This window comes from Drosophila bipectinata, unplaced genomic scaffold (genome assembly GCF_030179905.1).
Source record: "Drosophila bipectinata strain 14024-0381.07 unplaced genomic scaffold, DbipHiC1v2 scaffold_249, whole genome shotgun sequence".
Taxonomy (NCBI): Eukaryota; Metazoa; Arthropoda; class Insecta; order Diptera; family Drosophilidae; genus Drosophila; species Drosophila bipectinata.
This window is the reverse complement of record NW_027222897.1, coordinates 44002-60115: the sequence shown is the minus strand read 5'-3', so window position 1 is coordinate 60115 and position 16114 is coordinate 44002. Positions and strand designations below refer to the sequence as shown.

The following is a 16114-nucleotide window of genomic DNA, read 5'->3' as shown; positions in this document are numbered from 1 at the left end:
TTGAAGGGGACCCCCCAGAAAATTTGACAAAATATCTGAAAAATATTTTGTTCCTAGGTTTTGATTCAGATTAACAGAGAATCAATCTAAAAATCATTTAAGGTATTCCTTTTAAGAATCGGATGATTTTTGGCAAAGTTATGACCTTCGCTAGGAGTCACATTTTGGATCTATACATTTTTCATACTTTTCAAGATGTCCTTTTAAAAATTGGAAGAAAAATAAACTTTTCTGCACAGTATAATGTATAAAAATTAACAAATGGGATTTTTTTTAATAAATTTTAATTTGTAATTATATTTGTTTCATTTTACTTTTGTGGTTTGCTTTTTTCAAATATATATGGTACATATAAAAAAATTCCTATACGGAATTTTTACCTAAGATGCTGGTATTGTATTCAATTTGTATGTTTCTCTTTTCATTTTCACAATATTGTATAAATATATTTACATATGTGTAAGGTCAAAATCAATTTTATGTTTGTTATGCATTTAGTTTAGTTAAGTTCGTTCTCCAACTTATTTTCGCGGAATTTTCAACAAAAGTCAACAATAAAACCAATCCCTTGTTGAAATTAACTTAGATACTTTGCATTAGTGTTTAGTAAATTTAGGTTACACATCATAAATATTTGCTTTAATCTTGGATTTACTTAGATAATGCTACAGTTACATACATAAATAAGTTTCTGTTTAGAGTTTTTAAGTTTGTTTACGCATTTGATTTGTTTTAATTTTGCTAATACAGTTGAAATAATTTCATTAAGTATTTTCTTGTTAGTATATGTTATATATATTTTAGTTGTATAAATTAATTTAGATTTATATTCTCTTTAAGATTGTTTTTTTTTTTGTTTCCATTTTTTCATCTTCATATTTATTCCAACTTAAAGACAAGCGTTAGTTGCGATTTTGGTTTTTTGTTCAAATAATTAAAAACTTAAAAATAATGCACATAAGACCCCAAAAACTAACATTGTAAGATGCCGTGGATGTGAAGATGTTTGATTGAATGTGAATATGCTTTGTGGCAGTTTTAGTGCTTTCACGAAATTAAACAAATAAGTACATCCGAATTAGAATAAGATTACTAGTTAGGAAGGATTTCAACAAAAGAAAGAACTCCTTGCCGTGCATGCAACAAATCTTAATGAACAACATAACAGGAGCGGGAAATTATTACGATTGTTTTGTTTTGAAAAACAGTGGATATGCTTTTACATTTTATGAATAGTTTTTAGGTTTCAAACAGTTTATTCGGTGTCGAAAATGGGAGTCCCCCCTCTTTCAGACAATGAGTTAAGAATTCCTTTATTAAGGGCTTAAGCAAGGGCTACGATTTGAGTCTAGTTTTACGTTTAATTCGCCTTTAAAGCTTTTCGGTTAATAAATGATTTCGTATTTATATGTACGTAAATAGTTGATTTTAGTGGGCGCTTGCGACTTCTCCAACTTCCCTTCCCCTCAATTCACTTCTAATACTTTCCTTTGTTAGTTACACATATGCTTGATAATCCATTATAATTAGATTTATTTTAATATATATATATATAGATCGTATATATGCAGCTGTTAATATATATGTATGCCTGATTGTTGTGCATGTTGTTCATTTCATAAACTCAATTGGAACGCCGTCTCTGCCTACTACGAAAATTCTAAACAGAAACACGATAATGTCATATGTAAAGCGTATGTTAGTTTGTATGTATATCAAAATTAAAAAAAATTATAATATTTGATTAAAATAAAAACTGTACAAAATGCCATAAAAATTATATAACAAACAAGTTTGGTCACGAATTTGGTTCGAAGCAAGCTGTCATCTCTGTCCACCTCTGCATCATCTAAAACAAAATACTGTTAGTCTATTGCAGGCCCAATTACACTAAAAAAAAAATACAATAATAATTATACAATCGAAAACTGATTAGCTTCTAAAACTTGTACACGCCTGGGCAGCGGTAGCGGTAGCGGCAGCGGCAGCGACATGGCGCCATTGCAACTACAAATGTCCTAGGAAAAGTATGTGCTATGTCTTGTATACATTGTCTTGTTATGGATTATGTGACTATGTGTGTTTATATATATATATGTTAAATATGCGGATTAGACGTGCATCATGCTGGGGAGTCTCTTGCGTTGCGTCTTTCTTGTTAGAAGTTTTTGTGGTTTATTTGCTGCTAGCTTTTATCTCTTTCATTACTTTAGTTGCGGCTTAGGAAACTTTGCCCCTGGTCTTTTCGGTCTTATTGTTTTAGGTTGCTTATGTCGTCGATCCTTCTCCTTCTCAGGTTTCTTAGGGTTCACTCATCCACTGGCGTTGTGGGTGGACTATAACTGCATCAGGAAGCACTACGCTGCTCGTTCTCCGGCCTGCGATCTGTGGCGATTTGCAGCAGGTTATTGAACTCTGTGTCGAGTATTTGGCGAGCCTAAATAATTAAAATAGTTTAGTTAATAAAGAGTATTTAAATGTCAATTAATATAAACTTACCTGAGCATTTTGTGTGGGTATTTGAAGGGCCAAGCCCATGGCATTGGCATCGAAGCCTTCGTCCAGAGCCATCAGGGCCCCATGTACCCCAGATTCGAGCAAGTTGTTAGCGTATTCCTTAAAAAAAAACATGATTTTAGTAAATTATATAAAAAGGATCTAAGACTTTAAGACCTACCTTTAATCCTATGCTGCCCACCCAGCGAATAACCCGCTCATTGCTCCAAACGAGCACATCGCACAACCCGTTTTCACTCATTTTGCGCCTGTGCTCCAGCTCCGTGCGATCATAGTTAAGGCGCTTGAGCATAGATATGCCAAACTGCAGGCTAGTGCGATGAAAACTGTCCACCATCTTGAGCTGACCCCGAAGGTCCTTCTTGGTTAGGTGGTCCAGCATACGGGCGTCCACCAAACACTCCATGAAGGTTGTGCGATATTGCGGTAGGCCGAGGCCGGGTAACCAGTAGTTGCCAATCCATTCATGGTTCATGTCGCCTGCATTAAAAGCAAGGATTAAAGGGAAAAACCATTTAAAAATATTTCAATATTCTTACCAAACGCCAGGGTGGTACGGGAGGTTTGTGGCGCCGAGGGAGAAGTGAGTGAAACCATCTCCTGAATGGCTAATCGCAATTTGAGCCTATGCAGGGGATTGCTAATTCCTGTTGGTGGAGAAGATACACAACTTAGTCTGCAACCTTTTAAGATTATAACTACGATCCTTACCAATCTCCCGCTGAATTTCCGTATCGCTTAGCGCACTCATGATGGCACCCGACTTGACATTCGCACGACAGGCGGCCACGTACCAGGCGGGCATTCCCACCCACAGCTCCAGCCAGGCCACGATGGTGGGGCCATTCCATAGGGCGAATGGAGTACCAGCCTTCATGGCCTCACCCAACAAATCGTTGCGGTAATCGTGCTCCCTGGAAAAGAAAAAGGAGTAAGTATAGAATCTCTTAAAGATGGATATAGCCGTGGAACTTACTTCTTTTGACGGCCATAGTCCACGCTGCTTATTTTGGATCCCTGAGAACTGGCAATGCGCGGCATCATGCCGCCGGTCATGCTCATGGCATCGTAGTTTGAGTCCACCTCACTCAGTCCAATCGACAGGTTGCCAATGGACATCATGCTGGGCGAACCGTCTGGTAGTGTGTCCTTCACGCCCTTGACTTTTTCCTTTTTGCTGAAAAATCGCCCCAGCGAGGACTTAATGCCCTTCTTCTTTTGGACAGCTGCCGCGGCCGCATCTCGAGACACGCCCGATGTTGGCGTCTGCAGCATGGACATGGAGCCCATGATGTTGTACTGGCGCAGTGACTCCTGACTACCGTACCGGGAGCTAAGCGGCGAAAGGCCATAGCTATGGCTGCTCATCGGCATATGGCCGCCGCTGTGGTTGGGCGGCATTTGGTTGGGGGCATTGGGATTGATGCCGATGGAGCGCCGTCGCAGTTCCTCTTGGCTGTGGGCCAGAGCCTGAGCCACGCGCTCCAACCGCATAGAACGGGCGGTCAGTGGTGAGGCCGCCCCTCCCGAGCTCGAGTCTCCGGTAGTGGACATGCCTCCGTGCAGCTCCTCTCTCGAAGCATCACTAGACATTACTGGCAAGTTGAGCTGGAAAGGATATTTAAAAAGGTTCGAAGTTTAGTCTTGATCCCCCTTGTGGCACTCATCCACTCACCGTGTGGTACTTCTGCATGAAATCCCTTTGTGGACTGTTGGGCGTGCTGCGTCCGCTCATTGGGGGACTCTGCCTGTCCATAGATCGGCCCCTGGCCAGCAGGTTGACGTGCTCCAGACTGCCCACCCGCGACTCTAGCTCCTCAGCCCTCGCCTCCGTCGACTGCTTCTCCTCCTGAATCAAGCGTATCTCATTATTAATGGCATCCAACTGCTCCTGCAGCATCATGGCAAGCGTCTGGGCGTCCGTATGGCCCGACGGAGACATCATATCAGCCGTGGCCGCTGCATACAGGGCATCGGAGTCGTCACACTCGGCGGCAGCCGCCACCAACTCGTATGCCTGTTGCTGGGCGTGCGCTGCCTGCTGTAGTTTCTCCCACTCCTGCTCGGCCATGGAGCGGGCCAGGGCGTTCTCCTCGGAGAGCCGCTGCTTGCTCTGGCGACGCAGCGAGTGCGTCTCAAAGCTGGCGTGCGATGCACTCCGAGAGAAAGCGCCACTGGGATCTACCACACTGCTGGGCGAGAGGCTACGGGTGAGTGCCTCAGTCTGTTGGATGTTATAGGCAATCTCCTGCTGCAGCAGCTGGCGCTTAAAGTTCTCGATCTCCAGTCGCGTCTTCGACAACTCCTTCATTATCTCACTCTTCTCGTGATGCAGTTCCTCCGCCACCTTACGTGCCTTCTCCAGCTCCTGCGTGAGTGCGTTCTTTTCGTCCAAAGCGTGCATACGCTCCTTCAGATGCACCTGCAATCGCTCGTTCGACTCGGAGAGTAGCTTGTCCACCGTGGAGGAGAGTCGAAGGTTGTGCTCTTCGTTCATCTTGAGACGCTGGTTCAGTCTTACCACCTCAGCAGTCTTTTCGTCCAGGTTATTTTCAAGTCCCCGGATGCGATCCTCGGCAGAACCGTGCCTTTCTTGAGCCTGAAATATTAGTTGGGCCAGCCAGTTCATTAAGTTTTTTCTTTTCATTTAAATGTTAACATGAAGAAAGGTAATAAAGGTTTTAGTAATGAAAGCTAATAGTGAATGAGGCCTCTGAGTACCAAGTACAGGAGTTGTTTAAGGATTTCAAGACAAATTATAGGTAATAATAACTCAATATACCAAAGAGAACATTTTTTTCTTCTACAATTTTAATTTTAAAATAAAAACCATATAATATCCTTTAACAACTTGTATTCTGTAATCGGCAGAGGGGTTCTGTTTGGTCTGATTTTGTTGTGGATTCGGGTGCTTCAGAGTAGAAAGTTCGGTGCAGTACAGTTGAAGAAATAGAGGACAAAAAAGAGACTTGTAGAGTTGTTAGTAGTTTTTTTTTTGTGGTGGAAAGTACGTAAAAAAAAACAAAGAACAGAGAGCGTTACATAAAAACAAATATATAATTTTAGGGATATAATTGAGATACTTGTCATATGGAACCTGTCCGGCGCGCATATTAGTTCGAGTGCATACCTTGTTTCCTACCTTTGTCAATGCCTCCATGCGCGCCTTCAGCTGCTCCTCCATGTCCGGCTGAAGTTTGGCGTGCTGGGCAAGCTTCTGCTCGGACAGCTCCAGCTTCTCCTCGATGGCCCCGATCTTCTCCTCATGCAGCTGAATTTGGCCATTTGACAAAGTTCGTTGGAGGTTCGTGTTTGGGGCGGGTGGGTTCGATTAGTTGTCAGGGATTGGTGTGGAGTATGTAAATGCAATTTATTAGTCACGCTTTTAAAGGAGCTTAATGAGTGAGAAGGCTTAGGCACGATTAAAGAGCTGATTGGGCCGACTCATAAAATATATTCATCTACTAAGATGTATCTTGCCTTTTCTTGAAACCCAGTCTACTTCTTTGGTTCTACCCACCTTAAGTTGCGCTTCTTTGTGCCGTAGCTCCTGTTCGAGTTTCTCGTTTAGATCATGCAACGAGGTAGACTCCCTTTGAGCATTCAAATAGCGCTTCTCCAACGTGGCGATGCGCTCCTCCTAAAGAGGAAAACATGTAATTAGAAACCATAGAATAGCAGCCACTATAACCAACTAACCTGATCTTCTTTCTGGGCCACATTTTCGCGCAGATCTCGCTGCAGTTTGGAGCACGTGTCTTGGGCCTTGCAGTGATCTTTCTGAACTCGAGACATATTCTCCTCCAGTTCGCTTATTTTGTTATTCAGATCAGAGACGCGACGCTGCCATTGCGAGAGTTCAGCGGTCTAAACAGAGGAGGGGATGGGAATTTAAGCGTTACACACATGTTCCACAGATGTCTTTTTTGGGGATGTCTCCCTGTGCCTCACCTGCTTCTCGATGATCGTCTGCAGCTCATGGGTCTTGGCCGCATAGTCGTTCAGCTCATTCGCATCACCATTGACGCCACCACCTCCGCCCACGCCGGCCATCTAAAGTCGACCAAAAAATACATTTAATCACCGTCATGGTTGAATAATTTTGTCAAGGGGTGAGCCCACCTTCTCTTTGAGCCCGTTTTCAGTGCCTCCGGCCGTTGTTGCGGCACTCCCCGCTCCCGTGCCGCTTCCCGCACCCTGCGGCACCACACCCGCCTTGTACTGGGCCAGCTCCTCCTTGGCGGCATTGAGCTCCTCTTCCATGACATTGTTCTTCTCGATGGATAGACGCAGACGCTCACGGACCTTCTCGTCCAGGGCCTTGTGGTGCTCGAAGAGGGATTTAAGGGCCTTTAGTACTTCCACCTCGCTGGAGACTCCGCTCTGAGCAGCAGCTTGCCGCTTAACCACGGTCATTCGTAGGGAGCGCTCATGGCGGGACACCAGGCACTCTAAATGCTCCAGAAGTAACTGAAAAACGGAATGGATGATTATTAGATTTTTTTAATCAAGCCCTGCGTTTGAAACTGCACTTTATTTAAAGGATTTTGTATTAAATAGTTTATTAATACTTACCCTGGTATTATTGCGCTCCGCCTTCAACTCGCCAATTTCCTCATCCCGCTCCAGAAGAGTCTCCCGGGCCTGAGTTAGCTCCTTGGTGAGTGTAGCAAACTCCTATAAATACAGACACCTTTAGTGGATTTCACGCTTAAGACTTGCCGGTTAGAAGCGTTACCTGTGGCAGGTTAGCGTTTATCTGCCGTTGCAAGCTATCCCGCTCCTTCTCAACGTCATGCAACTTGGACTCCGTCTCGCCAAGTCGTTCCTGCGCCTCCCGCAAGCTGTCCATCAGCTTGTCCCGCTCGTCCAGCATGGATACCATAAGCTGCTCGAAGTTGGCATCCTCGCCGCTGAACTGCGAGGACCGCTGCGAGATGCTGTCCTCCGAAATAGTGGGCATTACGTCGCACATCATGTTCCACATTATTTAGTTGGGGCCGCCAGAGCACGCCACCACACATACACTGGCATCCAAGACTGCCCGGAGGGGAGAGAGATAAAGAGGGGGGGGGAAGAAATCGTTAGATACACACACATACACCGTGTCACCGACACACCGTCACACCGACTCCAATTGGAATGGCCAGCATAGTGGGAGAAACATGTCTAATGAGACTTTTATCATAGGCGCCGCATTGATAACAAGTTTTCTACACAAATACTACCACAGCCATCCACCTCACACACACACACACACACACAGCCAAACAGGCTCAGCACTTTTTCTCTTTCGCATAACTGACATATTTTTAATGCTCTAGGTGTGTCGCTGGCGCATTTTGTAACAACAAATGTCCGAATGCGAGCCAATAGCTCGGCAGGTGCGAGTTCAATGCGTTTTTTCACTGCGCTTAGACGCCTTTTTCACCTTTACATTCGGTTTGGGGGACGGCTTTTGTGCGAAAAAAAAAAAGCTGTGAGAAAAACTCCCCCTCCAATCGGCTATTTTCGACGTACCCCAGCGATCGATCGTACTGCGACAGGGCAGCAGCAGCAACAACAACTCTTGCCGCTGACTGGCCTTTGCATATGTATCCGGCTGGTTTAGTTTAATCACGGCGAATATAAATTCCGGATTTTTTTCCCCAAAATTTACTAATGTAAAGAAACTAGAGATGGGAATGGGTGCGTGAATTTAGCGATGGCACGCACTTATCGAAGTTTGATATACCGTTATCGAAAAGGGGTGGTGTATCGAGCGAAAGAAAATAATCGATGGTATCAATGTTGACATCGACGTTTTCACAGCTCTAACACTAGACATTGCGTTGTGTTTTATTTTTTTTAATCGACAAATTTAGCAGTATAAACACCTAGCATAAGGTAAACCCGTTGCCATACCACTCACCAAAGCGCTGAAGCCAACGATAACCATGGGGTAAGACCAAAAAAAAGTGTAATATCGGAGCGAAAAGTGCAAATTGTGTGGGAAAAATCGACGCCGTACTAGATGAAATTTCTGCATGTTGTTACTGTTGTTGTTGTTGTTGGCGTTCTGTGTGTAGCGGGCGGCGTGAATATGTGCCAGCCCCGGCCCCACCTGCCCCATGCGTGGGTAGGCCAATTATTTGGGTGTGTGCTTGGTTGTGGGGGTGTATGTGTACGCTTGAGACAAAATCAAAAGCAAGGCTACTAAAAGAGGTTTAAGCACATAATGCAATTTAGTCGGCGGTCGACAGTCGTCAGCGATAACAGGAAGAACCAAGAACGAGCAGTGTCGAGGACAGGGGCCATGTCGGCGGACAGGTAATAGATAAGCACCTACACAAGCACAAGTCGCAGCCTTAAACTACCAAAAATTCAAAATTAAAATGGAATTTTTAATTAATCACACCTGGTGCCGTGTTTAATCCCTTTATGACCCTCAGCGAGCAACCGATTTTCACCTGCCAGGCGCACGTCTTCCACATTGATCCGAAGACGAAGCGCACCTGGATCACGGCCAGCATGAAGGCTGTCAACGTGAGCTTTTTCTACGACAACTCCCGGAATCTGTACCGCATCATCAGCGTCGAGGGCTCCAAGGCGGTTATAAATTCCACTATCACGCCCAACATGACATTCACACAGACCTCCCAGAAGTTCGGCCAGTGGAGTGATGTCAGGGCAAACACGGTCTATGGGCTGGGATTCGCCTCCGAGGCGGAGCTAACTAAGGTAAGATACAAAATCTTCATTTATGAATAGTTATACACCATCTATCTACCCTTGCAGTTTGTGGAAAAGTTCCAGGAGGTCAAGGAGGCCACTAAAAACGCAATGAAATCGGCAAACGGCTCTAACGCCGTCACGCCCACCACCTCGGCCAACACATCGCCCATTTCTGGACGGGCGATTGGTGCCATGCAGAATGACAACACGGCCATCGATCCCCACACCGTAGAGCCGCCTAACATGAGCAACACTAACACCCAGAATGCCAATCCCGATAGTCCCTCCCACAAGCTCCTGAACACCAACGACGGGAAAGCGGAAATCGGATCGGCTACGCCGTCGCCTCAGCCCACCATTGGTACTGGCGGAGGCGGAGGTGTCACCATCTCCTCGGGTGGCAGCATTGTTGGCATGCACACGGGTCCAGGAGCAGGCGCCACAGCTGAACAGCAGCTCAAGTACGAGAATGAGCGCCTGAAAATGGCCCTGGCGCAAAGGTAAGGTCTATTAACAACATTCCTTTAATCGAGTAAATTATTTTTATGGTTTTCCTTTTACTTCCAGCTGTGCCAACGCCAAGAAGTGGGAAATCGAATTAGCCACCTTGAAGAACAACAACATACGCCTGACCAGCGCGCTCCAGGTGAGTTTCAAATTTGACTTTTGTCTCATCCATTATTTTGGGACTTCAAGGAGGCTTTATTAATCACTTTACAAAATGATTTATTGGGGTAGACCCTTATCTGAAGTAATTTTTCATCATTTATTTATAATTAATTATCTATAGACATTTTTTTTTAAGAAGAGAAAATAATAACTTTATATTTCTTTATCATTCTCTTAGGAATCCACGGCCAACGTAGACGAATGGAAGCGCCAATTGCACACTTACAAGGAGGAAAACATTCGACTTAAGCGTGAAATGGACTTGCTGCGAGTAGGCGGTGGTGGTGTGGGTGTCGCTTCCGGCGGTGGTGGCGCAACGGAAGACGAGCTGCGCCGCGAGGTAGCCACTCTGAAGGCACGAACAGAGCAACTGCAAACAGAATTGCTTCAACAGGAAATTGAGCTTAAATCTGCAAATATAAGTTTACGCGAAAAGTGCAATGATCAAACGGTATGCAAACTTTAATGGACTTCAATAGGTTCTATTACATTTTATTAAAAATGTACACCCCTTTCAGTTGGCCAAACTGAGCGAATTGAATGTGAAGTTCGCCAAGCAGCTTTCGGAACTTTATGCAGTGCAGAAGGATATGGAGAACGTTATACATCCTGCTAAGTGCACTTGAGACACAGAGATGGCGGTTTTGGGAAAGGTGCGATGTCTCCGCATTAAATAGTCTCTATATTAATGACTTTCGTTATAGGTTTCAGCGCAGGAACAGTCTACAATGACAAACACTACAACGACATCATCGACAACTTCAGCAACCACGACTAGTAAACGATATTTAAGCAACTATCCAATAGCCGAAGCCGAGGGCACACTCTCCAACGTCACCTCTATCCACACCCAGCTGCAGTCGTCGCTTTACGAGACCCAGAACACAGCCCAGCTGAAGGCCCTGGACAAGCACTCCGCCCTGCTGCAGGAGCTGCATCACCGGCAAGCGGCACCCAGGCGCAACTCCGCCGCCGTTGCCGCTGATGCAGCTGCTGCCGCCGGATCGGGAGGGGCTAAAACTGCCACCATACTCGTTTCTAAATCAAAAACCAAAACTGGGCTGCCCCTGTTGCTGAAGAACTCCATTAACAATTAGGGAAAAATCAAAGAGTGCGACAAAAAGTGAGATAAATTAGACAGCGGCATTTTTGTAATCTTTATATTGGTAGTTTGTAAACAAGGACAGGGCAATGAGAAACCCCACGCACCCAGTCTCCCTACCCCCCCTACTTGATTGCAAGCTTATAATCGTCATTTGTGTGTTGTACCGTCTTTTAGTAACTTCAATTCGAGAATAGAATAAACCAACGCCCAGTATTTCCTTATCAACGTCCTTGTTGTGGCACTTTTGTAGGCTTTGAATCGATCAATTCTTGTGCGCACTCAAGTGCAATATACATTTAACTATAGTATATGAATGATATTATGTGCTCTATTCACCTTCAGCTAATTGTTAATTAATTTTTAAAGGACTTGACAAAATATCATTTCCCAAAGAATAATCCAAGCATTTCTATCGAACAATTGACACGCTGATTACCTTTTAAAACGTGCTCGAATTTTTTTATAGTATTTTTTTATATATGAAACCTATTGTATTCTCCAAATTTTAGTCATTAAATTTATAGTGATTATTTATTCTACCTTATTTCAATCGGTGTATTGCAATTCAATTTTTAAATCCCCCTTTCGAATGGCTCTACCTTTATTGCAGTTACGCACTGATTTACTAGAATTATACATGATATTTATAAATATTAAATAAAATAACGCATTTCATAACTAACAATGACTTAGACGACGAACACACTAACGCAGTTTAAAAAATATAAATCAACTGAAAGTAAAATTATAAACTGAATAAAGCCCAAGTAAAACACAAGACTAGCAAAGTAAATATTAAAAAAAAACCGAGTCAAGTATGAGCATCAGTGAAAAAACTAGTTTAATATCTTAAAAAATTATTGTAATTCATATATATGCATACGTATATATATATCGAATAAAGATAAAGACGCAACTTGGAATAAGCCAGCTTAGTTACCAACCACCCCACTCACAAAAACTAAACGAATCGGTTATGAAGCGGTAATTACAAACGTTTGCGGTTATATTCAAGCCATATTGTTATGCACCCGATGCATAAATTATCCAGTTGAGAACAAAATAAGAATTAATAACGAAAATGAAATGTTGAAAATACAATTTAGCAGTTAAAAGTAAACGAAAAATGAAATATACATAAATAAATAAATATATAATATAATTTAAAGTCAAATTCAAAAGTCATGTGTTTTCATGTTTTTTAAATATTCAAGAATAATTTTATTTTATTTGTTTCACTAACTATATATAATATTATTATATTTTTAAGTATTTTTCTAAACAAATAGTGATTTATACAACTCGGATTTGGCGCTATCCGTCCAGTCACTTGCTTCATTTGGAGCCATAAAGTTAGCCAGCTTCTTGTGCACCACATAACTAAAAATTAATATATTTAATTTAGTAAAAATTACCAAAACCCCCTAAGAAGCACACTTACCGAAGTTTGCGACCTTTGCTGGCCCTGGTGTCCACCTTCTTCTTCATCTTTTGGCGCAGCTTCTGCAGCTCCACGAACTGCTTCGTGATCTCGCTCATATTGGACGCGGTGCTAGCTTTGTACTCGATCAGCTCTCGCAGTTGCTGGTGATAGAAGTCAGTATCGTCATAGATGTGGGTCAGCCGTTGCGGTGGAGCATTCTCCTGGAGCTGCTGCTCAGGCTGATTGTTCTTTGGGGTCTGTGACTTTTCCACCAGCACTTCCCTGTTGGCCAAGGCACTGTCGATTTTCTTGATGATGTCGTAGTCCTCCTGGACGGACTTCCGTTTCACACCCGCTCCCGGAGTCAAGAGCTTGGTACGGTCATCCCACTTGAGCAGGACATCGTTTCGGTAGCCAGTCATCTGCTGGAAGTTGCTTTGCAAGACACTACCGAACCGCTTTGGTGGTGAACTTTCATTCTCGTCGGGTTGCTTCCGTTTCACCGACTTTCTCATCTCGGAGTTTTGTTGGTGGAGTGCCGACTGGAGGGCCAGGAGTTGCTTCAACAGTTTGGAGGAGCGTTCCTGAGCCTCGTCCAAAACCGTTTGAAGTTCCGGGTTTTCATTACCCAGACTCTTCAGGGTCTCTGGTGCTGGCAATTGGTTAGCCTTGCTGGTGAACTTTTGGGTATTGATCCGCAACTCCAGAAGACGTTCCCAGATGCGAAGTTGGTTTTGGACACATACCCCCTTTTTAATTTCAGCCTCGTGGTTCGTTTTGGACATGACATCTGAGGGTTTGATGGTGTCATCTTCATCCTCTTCATCATCATCATCATCGTCGTCGTCCTCTTCGTCGCTTTCTTCTCCATCTTCTTCATCGGAATTTTCCTCTTCGGAGTCATCGTCAGGATCAGGAAGACTATCATCTTCGGAGTCTCCATTTACTTCCTCGGCTGGAGCTGTTTTTTTTCCTGCTTTTATTTTATCAATAAATGCAGTCATAGCACTATCATCCTCCTCTTCATCATCACTTTCCTCATAGGGTACCTCATCCTCCGCTTCCTCATCCTCCTCACTATCATTCTGCTCCTCGCCTTCAGAATCCTCCTCGTCTTCATCCTCCTCTTCCAGCTCCTTACGACTACTGATCTTTCCCTTGTAGCGACTGCTTTCCTCTGACAATAGCTTCACGTTCCTCTTTCGGAAGGAGGTGCTCCGTGCATCCGGCAATGCATATTCGCCCTCTTCGAAATCGGCTAGCTTGGGCCCAGTGGCCACGTCAAAGTCCGAGTCCTCGGCGCTGTCGCTCTCATTTGGATGGGCCAGCAGCTTGCTAACCTTATCGGCCACAGTCTGGGGTTGTTTCTTTGATTTTCGTAGCATTCTTTTATGTTTTCATTTAAAAAATAAAGAAATTAATTAGAGCTCAGACCCACATGGGACTTTAATGTAACCAGGTGCATAGACCTCAACAAAAATTTATACAAAATACCAAAAATATACTGCACTTCTTAGTTCCTGAATTTTCCGCAAGATGGCGCTAATCCAATAGTATCTCTATAAACCACAAGAGGCGCCTAACAAAAAATTTAAAAAAAAAAGTTTAAATTTTTCATAAAAAGGATTCAAGCAATAAAACTTAATGTATTCGACAGCATTTTTACTGATGTTTATTAAAATGGAACATTTAGATCATCAGATTGCATAATTTATTAAACAGTAATAATTTGTATGTGTTTTTTTCATAAAAAGCTAGTTGACATTTTGGACAAGATAATAATTTTTAACTTTATTCTAATTTATTTGAATATTTACTTGAAATTATGAGAAAAATCAGATCAATAAAATAATTATAAAATTTTTCATGGTTCAATATCATTGTTTTTATCAAAAAAATCTCGTTCTTATCCAAAAAAACCTTGTTAATAAAACTCTAATATTAACTTAAAGACTCCAATTAAAGCTGCAGTTTGCAGTTGCTAATGCACATGCCACATGCCCGCTCATTAGGGCTGACCGACCGACCGAATGGCGTCTTATCAGGTGGGCCAGGTGCATCTTGATAAGAGCGCACACACGACACCACCCAGCACACACATTCCTAGCATACAAAAGCGCGTCGGTAAACGTGAACTTGAAATCCTTTTGTCGAACTCTGTTCCTGGTCGCTCATTAAATTTAATGAATTGTGTTGACGGACTCGGATTCAGGGGTTAAAATGTCAACCTTGGCCGTGGCCAGTGCCAGAAGTCAGTGGACTCGCGACCGGATCGGAGGCTTCGCCAATACGGAAAAGGATACGGATAGATCTGCAACAGACAGCCGCCAGGGAAGGCAAAGCCATCCGGCAGACGCACCGATAAGGCCTATAAGTAATGCCAATTTAATGGCTTTTTTGGGTGAGACTGACGAGGTGATAAGGGATCGTTATACTTGGTGCTCTCAGACTTTTGGTTGCTCAGCCTGTGAACTTTGAGTCGCACACACGCATTGATAAACGTGAAATTTATGCGGGCGGGACCTGAACAGACACTCAAACCCCCGACCCACACAGATACACAATTGAGGTCGAGCTCTGTTATCGCCCGTGTCGCACTTTCGCCATTCCTCCAGCTGGATTATCAGTTGTTGTCGGAGATTTCGATTTCACGGCAGCACCAGCAGCCTCCCTAGTATTATCCCAAGTAGTAGATTCAGTCAGTTCCTGCTTGCCGCCCGGTGTGAACCGTTAGATTCGCTCGATCCGATAGATTAGCTCGATCCGCTAAATACGTGTTCCGTTAATGCGATTACGATAACACCGCGTGTGGGCGTGGCGCAAGACCACCCCCGACCCCATATTGATGCTGTAAGGTGTGCGAAAATCCAGAGGATACTACGAATTTACTCCAGAATTGGAAAATATCTTGTGGATTTATAGTATAATCGGGCAACACGGTGTGCCCGCGTGTTTAGAAAACAGAAAACAAAACGGAAATTGAAAAAAAATGTATATATAGCCAGAGATATAGTTGTATATATTTGAAGAAAGGAAATTATATAGCACGTACGCGCATTCGTAATCATTGATTACGCCTACAATTAGTATATATACGAAACAAGATCGATTAGCTGGAGGGGGACTAGCTGAGATGCTAGGTAATCTTTGATCTATAGAACTGCTGTAGAATGGTGGCTAAGGTGGCGCTAAAAGACTCTATTTTATATATTTTAGCACCATTTGGTTTATGTTATTTTTATGTACTAAAAACATCCATAATTATTTGTTTTTTTGCCATCATTTCGATGCCAAGTTCAAAGGGCATCAAACGCGGCGCGTCCAAACAAATTCCAAACATTCAACTCAAGGATTAATGGGGCACCGTTTCTCTCCAACTGCTTCTAATGCCTTTCAATTGAGTGAACACTTGTTCCATTGAGCACAATCGATTAAAAGATTAATAAGCCAGCGAGAGAGCCAGCTTTCTGGTGTAATTATTCCTGTGCTATTGTAATGCCTGTGAGTTTGTTGAAGACGCCTCAGCATAAGTGGAATTTTTATTATCAACTGGAAATGAAAATATTCCAGTGGGGTTCGATTGTAATTAGCTCAAGGTCATCCTCGTGTGCACCAAACAGAACGAAAATCAAAACAAAATCATAATAAACATGTTCTTGAACCTTACAAGCAATAAGAAATCGCAA

The 16114-nt window shown here is 43.3% G+C and overlaps 3 protein-coding genes across 6 annotated transcripts; 1 reads left to right on the top strand and 2 right to left on the bottom strand.

Annotated features, from left to right (window-relative positions):
• Nucleotides 1–783: 783 nt before the first annotated feature.
• Nucleotides 784–8222, bottom strand: LOC108125038 (PTPRF interacting protein alpha). 4 transcript variants are annotated; one of them, XM_070282719.1, is made up of 15 exons: nucleotides 8038–8222; nucleotides 7256–7557; nucleotides 7093–7194; nucleotides 6640–6987; nucleotides 6469–6570; nucleotides 6217–6384; nucleotides 6038–6157; nucleotides 5660–5788; nucleotides 4193–5116; nucleotides 3494–4125; nucleotides 3229–3431; nucleotides 3057–3164; nucleotides 2678–2997; nucleotides 2500–2616; nucleotides 784–2437 (listed from the first exon to the last, which is right to left on the bottom strand). In XM_070282719.1, exons 2-15 carry the CDS (start codon nucleotides 7502–7504, stop codon nucleotides 2348–2350), a joined length of 3612 nt encoding a protein of 1203 aa, XP_070138820.1. In that variant the 5' UTR covers nucleotides 7505–7557; nucleotides 8038–8222; the 3' UTR covers nucleotides 784–2347. The 4 variants fall into 4 exon arrangements, with proteins under 4 accessions (XP_070138820.1, XP_070138818.1, XP_070138819.1 ...); XM_070282717.1 differs by having other exon boundaries at nucleotides 5648–5788; nucleotides 8038–8221; XM_070282718.1 differs by lacking the exon at nucleotides 8038–8222 and adding an exon at nucleotides 7949–7965 and having other exon boundaries at nucleotides 5648–5788.
• Nucleotides 8223–8295: 73 nt separating this feature from the next.
• On the top strand, nucleotides 8296–12186 carry LOC108125068 (homer protein homolog 2). The gene is given in 7 exon segments (XM_017241081.3): nucleotides 8296–8458; nucleotides 8949–9237; nucleotides 9295–9731; nucleotides 9799–9877; nucleotides 10079–10351; nucleotides 10419–10553; nucleotides 10605–12186. Coding segments are annotated over 7 exon segments (1611 nt in total). The 5' UTR covers nucleotides 8296–8453; the 3' UTR covers nucleotides 10998–12186.
• A 58-nt stretch (nucleotides 12187–12244) lies between these two features.
• LOC108125077 (Apoptosis antagonizing transcription factor) lies at nucleotides 12245–13906 on the bottom strand. The gene is made up of 2 exons (XM_017241094.3): nucleotides 12447–13906; nucleotides 12245–12385 (listed from the first exon to the last, which is right to left on the bottom strand). The coding sequence occupies exons 1-2, from the start codon at nucleotides 13811–13813 to the stop codon at nucleotides 12283–12285; spliced, it is 1470 nt and encodes a 489-aa protein (XP_017096583.3). The 5' UTR covers nucleotides 13814–13906; the 3' UTR covers nucleotides 12245–12282.
• Between the last annotated feature and the right edge of the window lie 2208 nt (nucleotides 13907–16114).

What these genes read in the sequence shown, in the direction of transcription:
- LOC108125038 (XM_070282717.1), bottom strand. Translation starts at nt 7,504, where the DNA reads ATGTGGAACATGATGTGCGACGTAATGCCCACTATTTCGGAGGACAGC. An exon ending in AAAACGGGCTCAAAGAGAAG is followed by an intron (nt 6,571 to 6,639) that starts GTGGGCTCACCC and finishes GGTCGACTTTAG; the next exon opens with ATGGCCGGCGTGGGCGGAGG. An exon ending in AGACGATCATCGAGAAGCAG is followed by an intron (nt 6,385 to 6,468) that starts GTGAGGCACAGG and finishes TCCTCTGTTTAG; the next exon opens with ACCGCTGAACTCTCGCAATG.
- LOC108125077 (XM_017241094.3), bottom strand. Translation starts at nt 13,813, where the DNA reads ATGCTACGAAAATCAAAGAAACAACCCCAGACTGTGGCCGATAAGGTT. An exon ending in AGCAAAGGTCGCAAACTTCG is followed by an intron (nt 12,386 to 12,446) that starts GTAAGTGTGCTT and finishes ATTAATTTTTAG; the next exon opens with TTATGTGGTGCACAAGAAGC.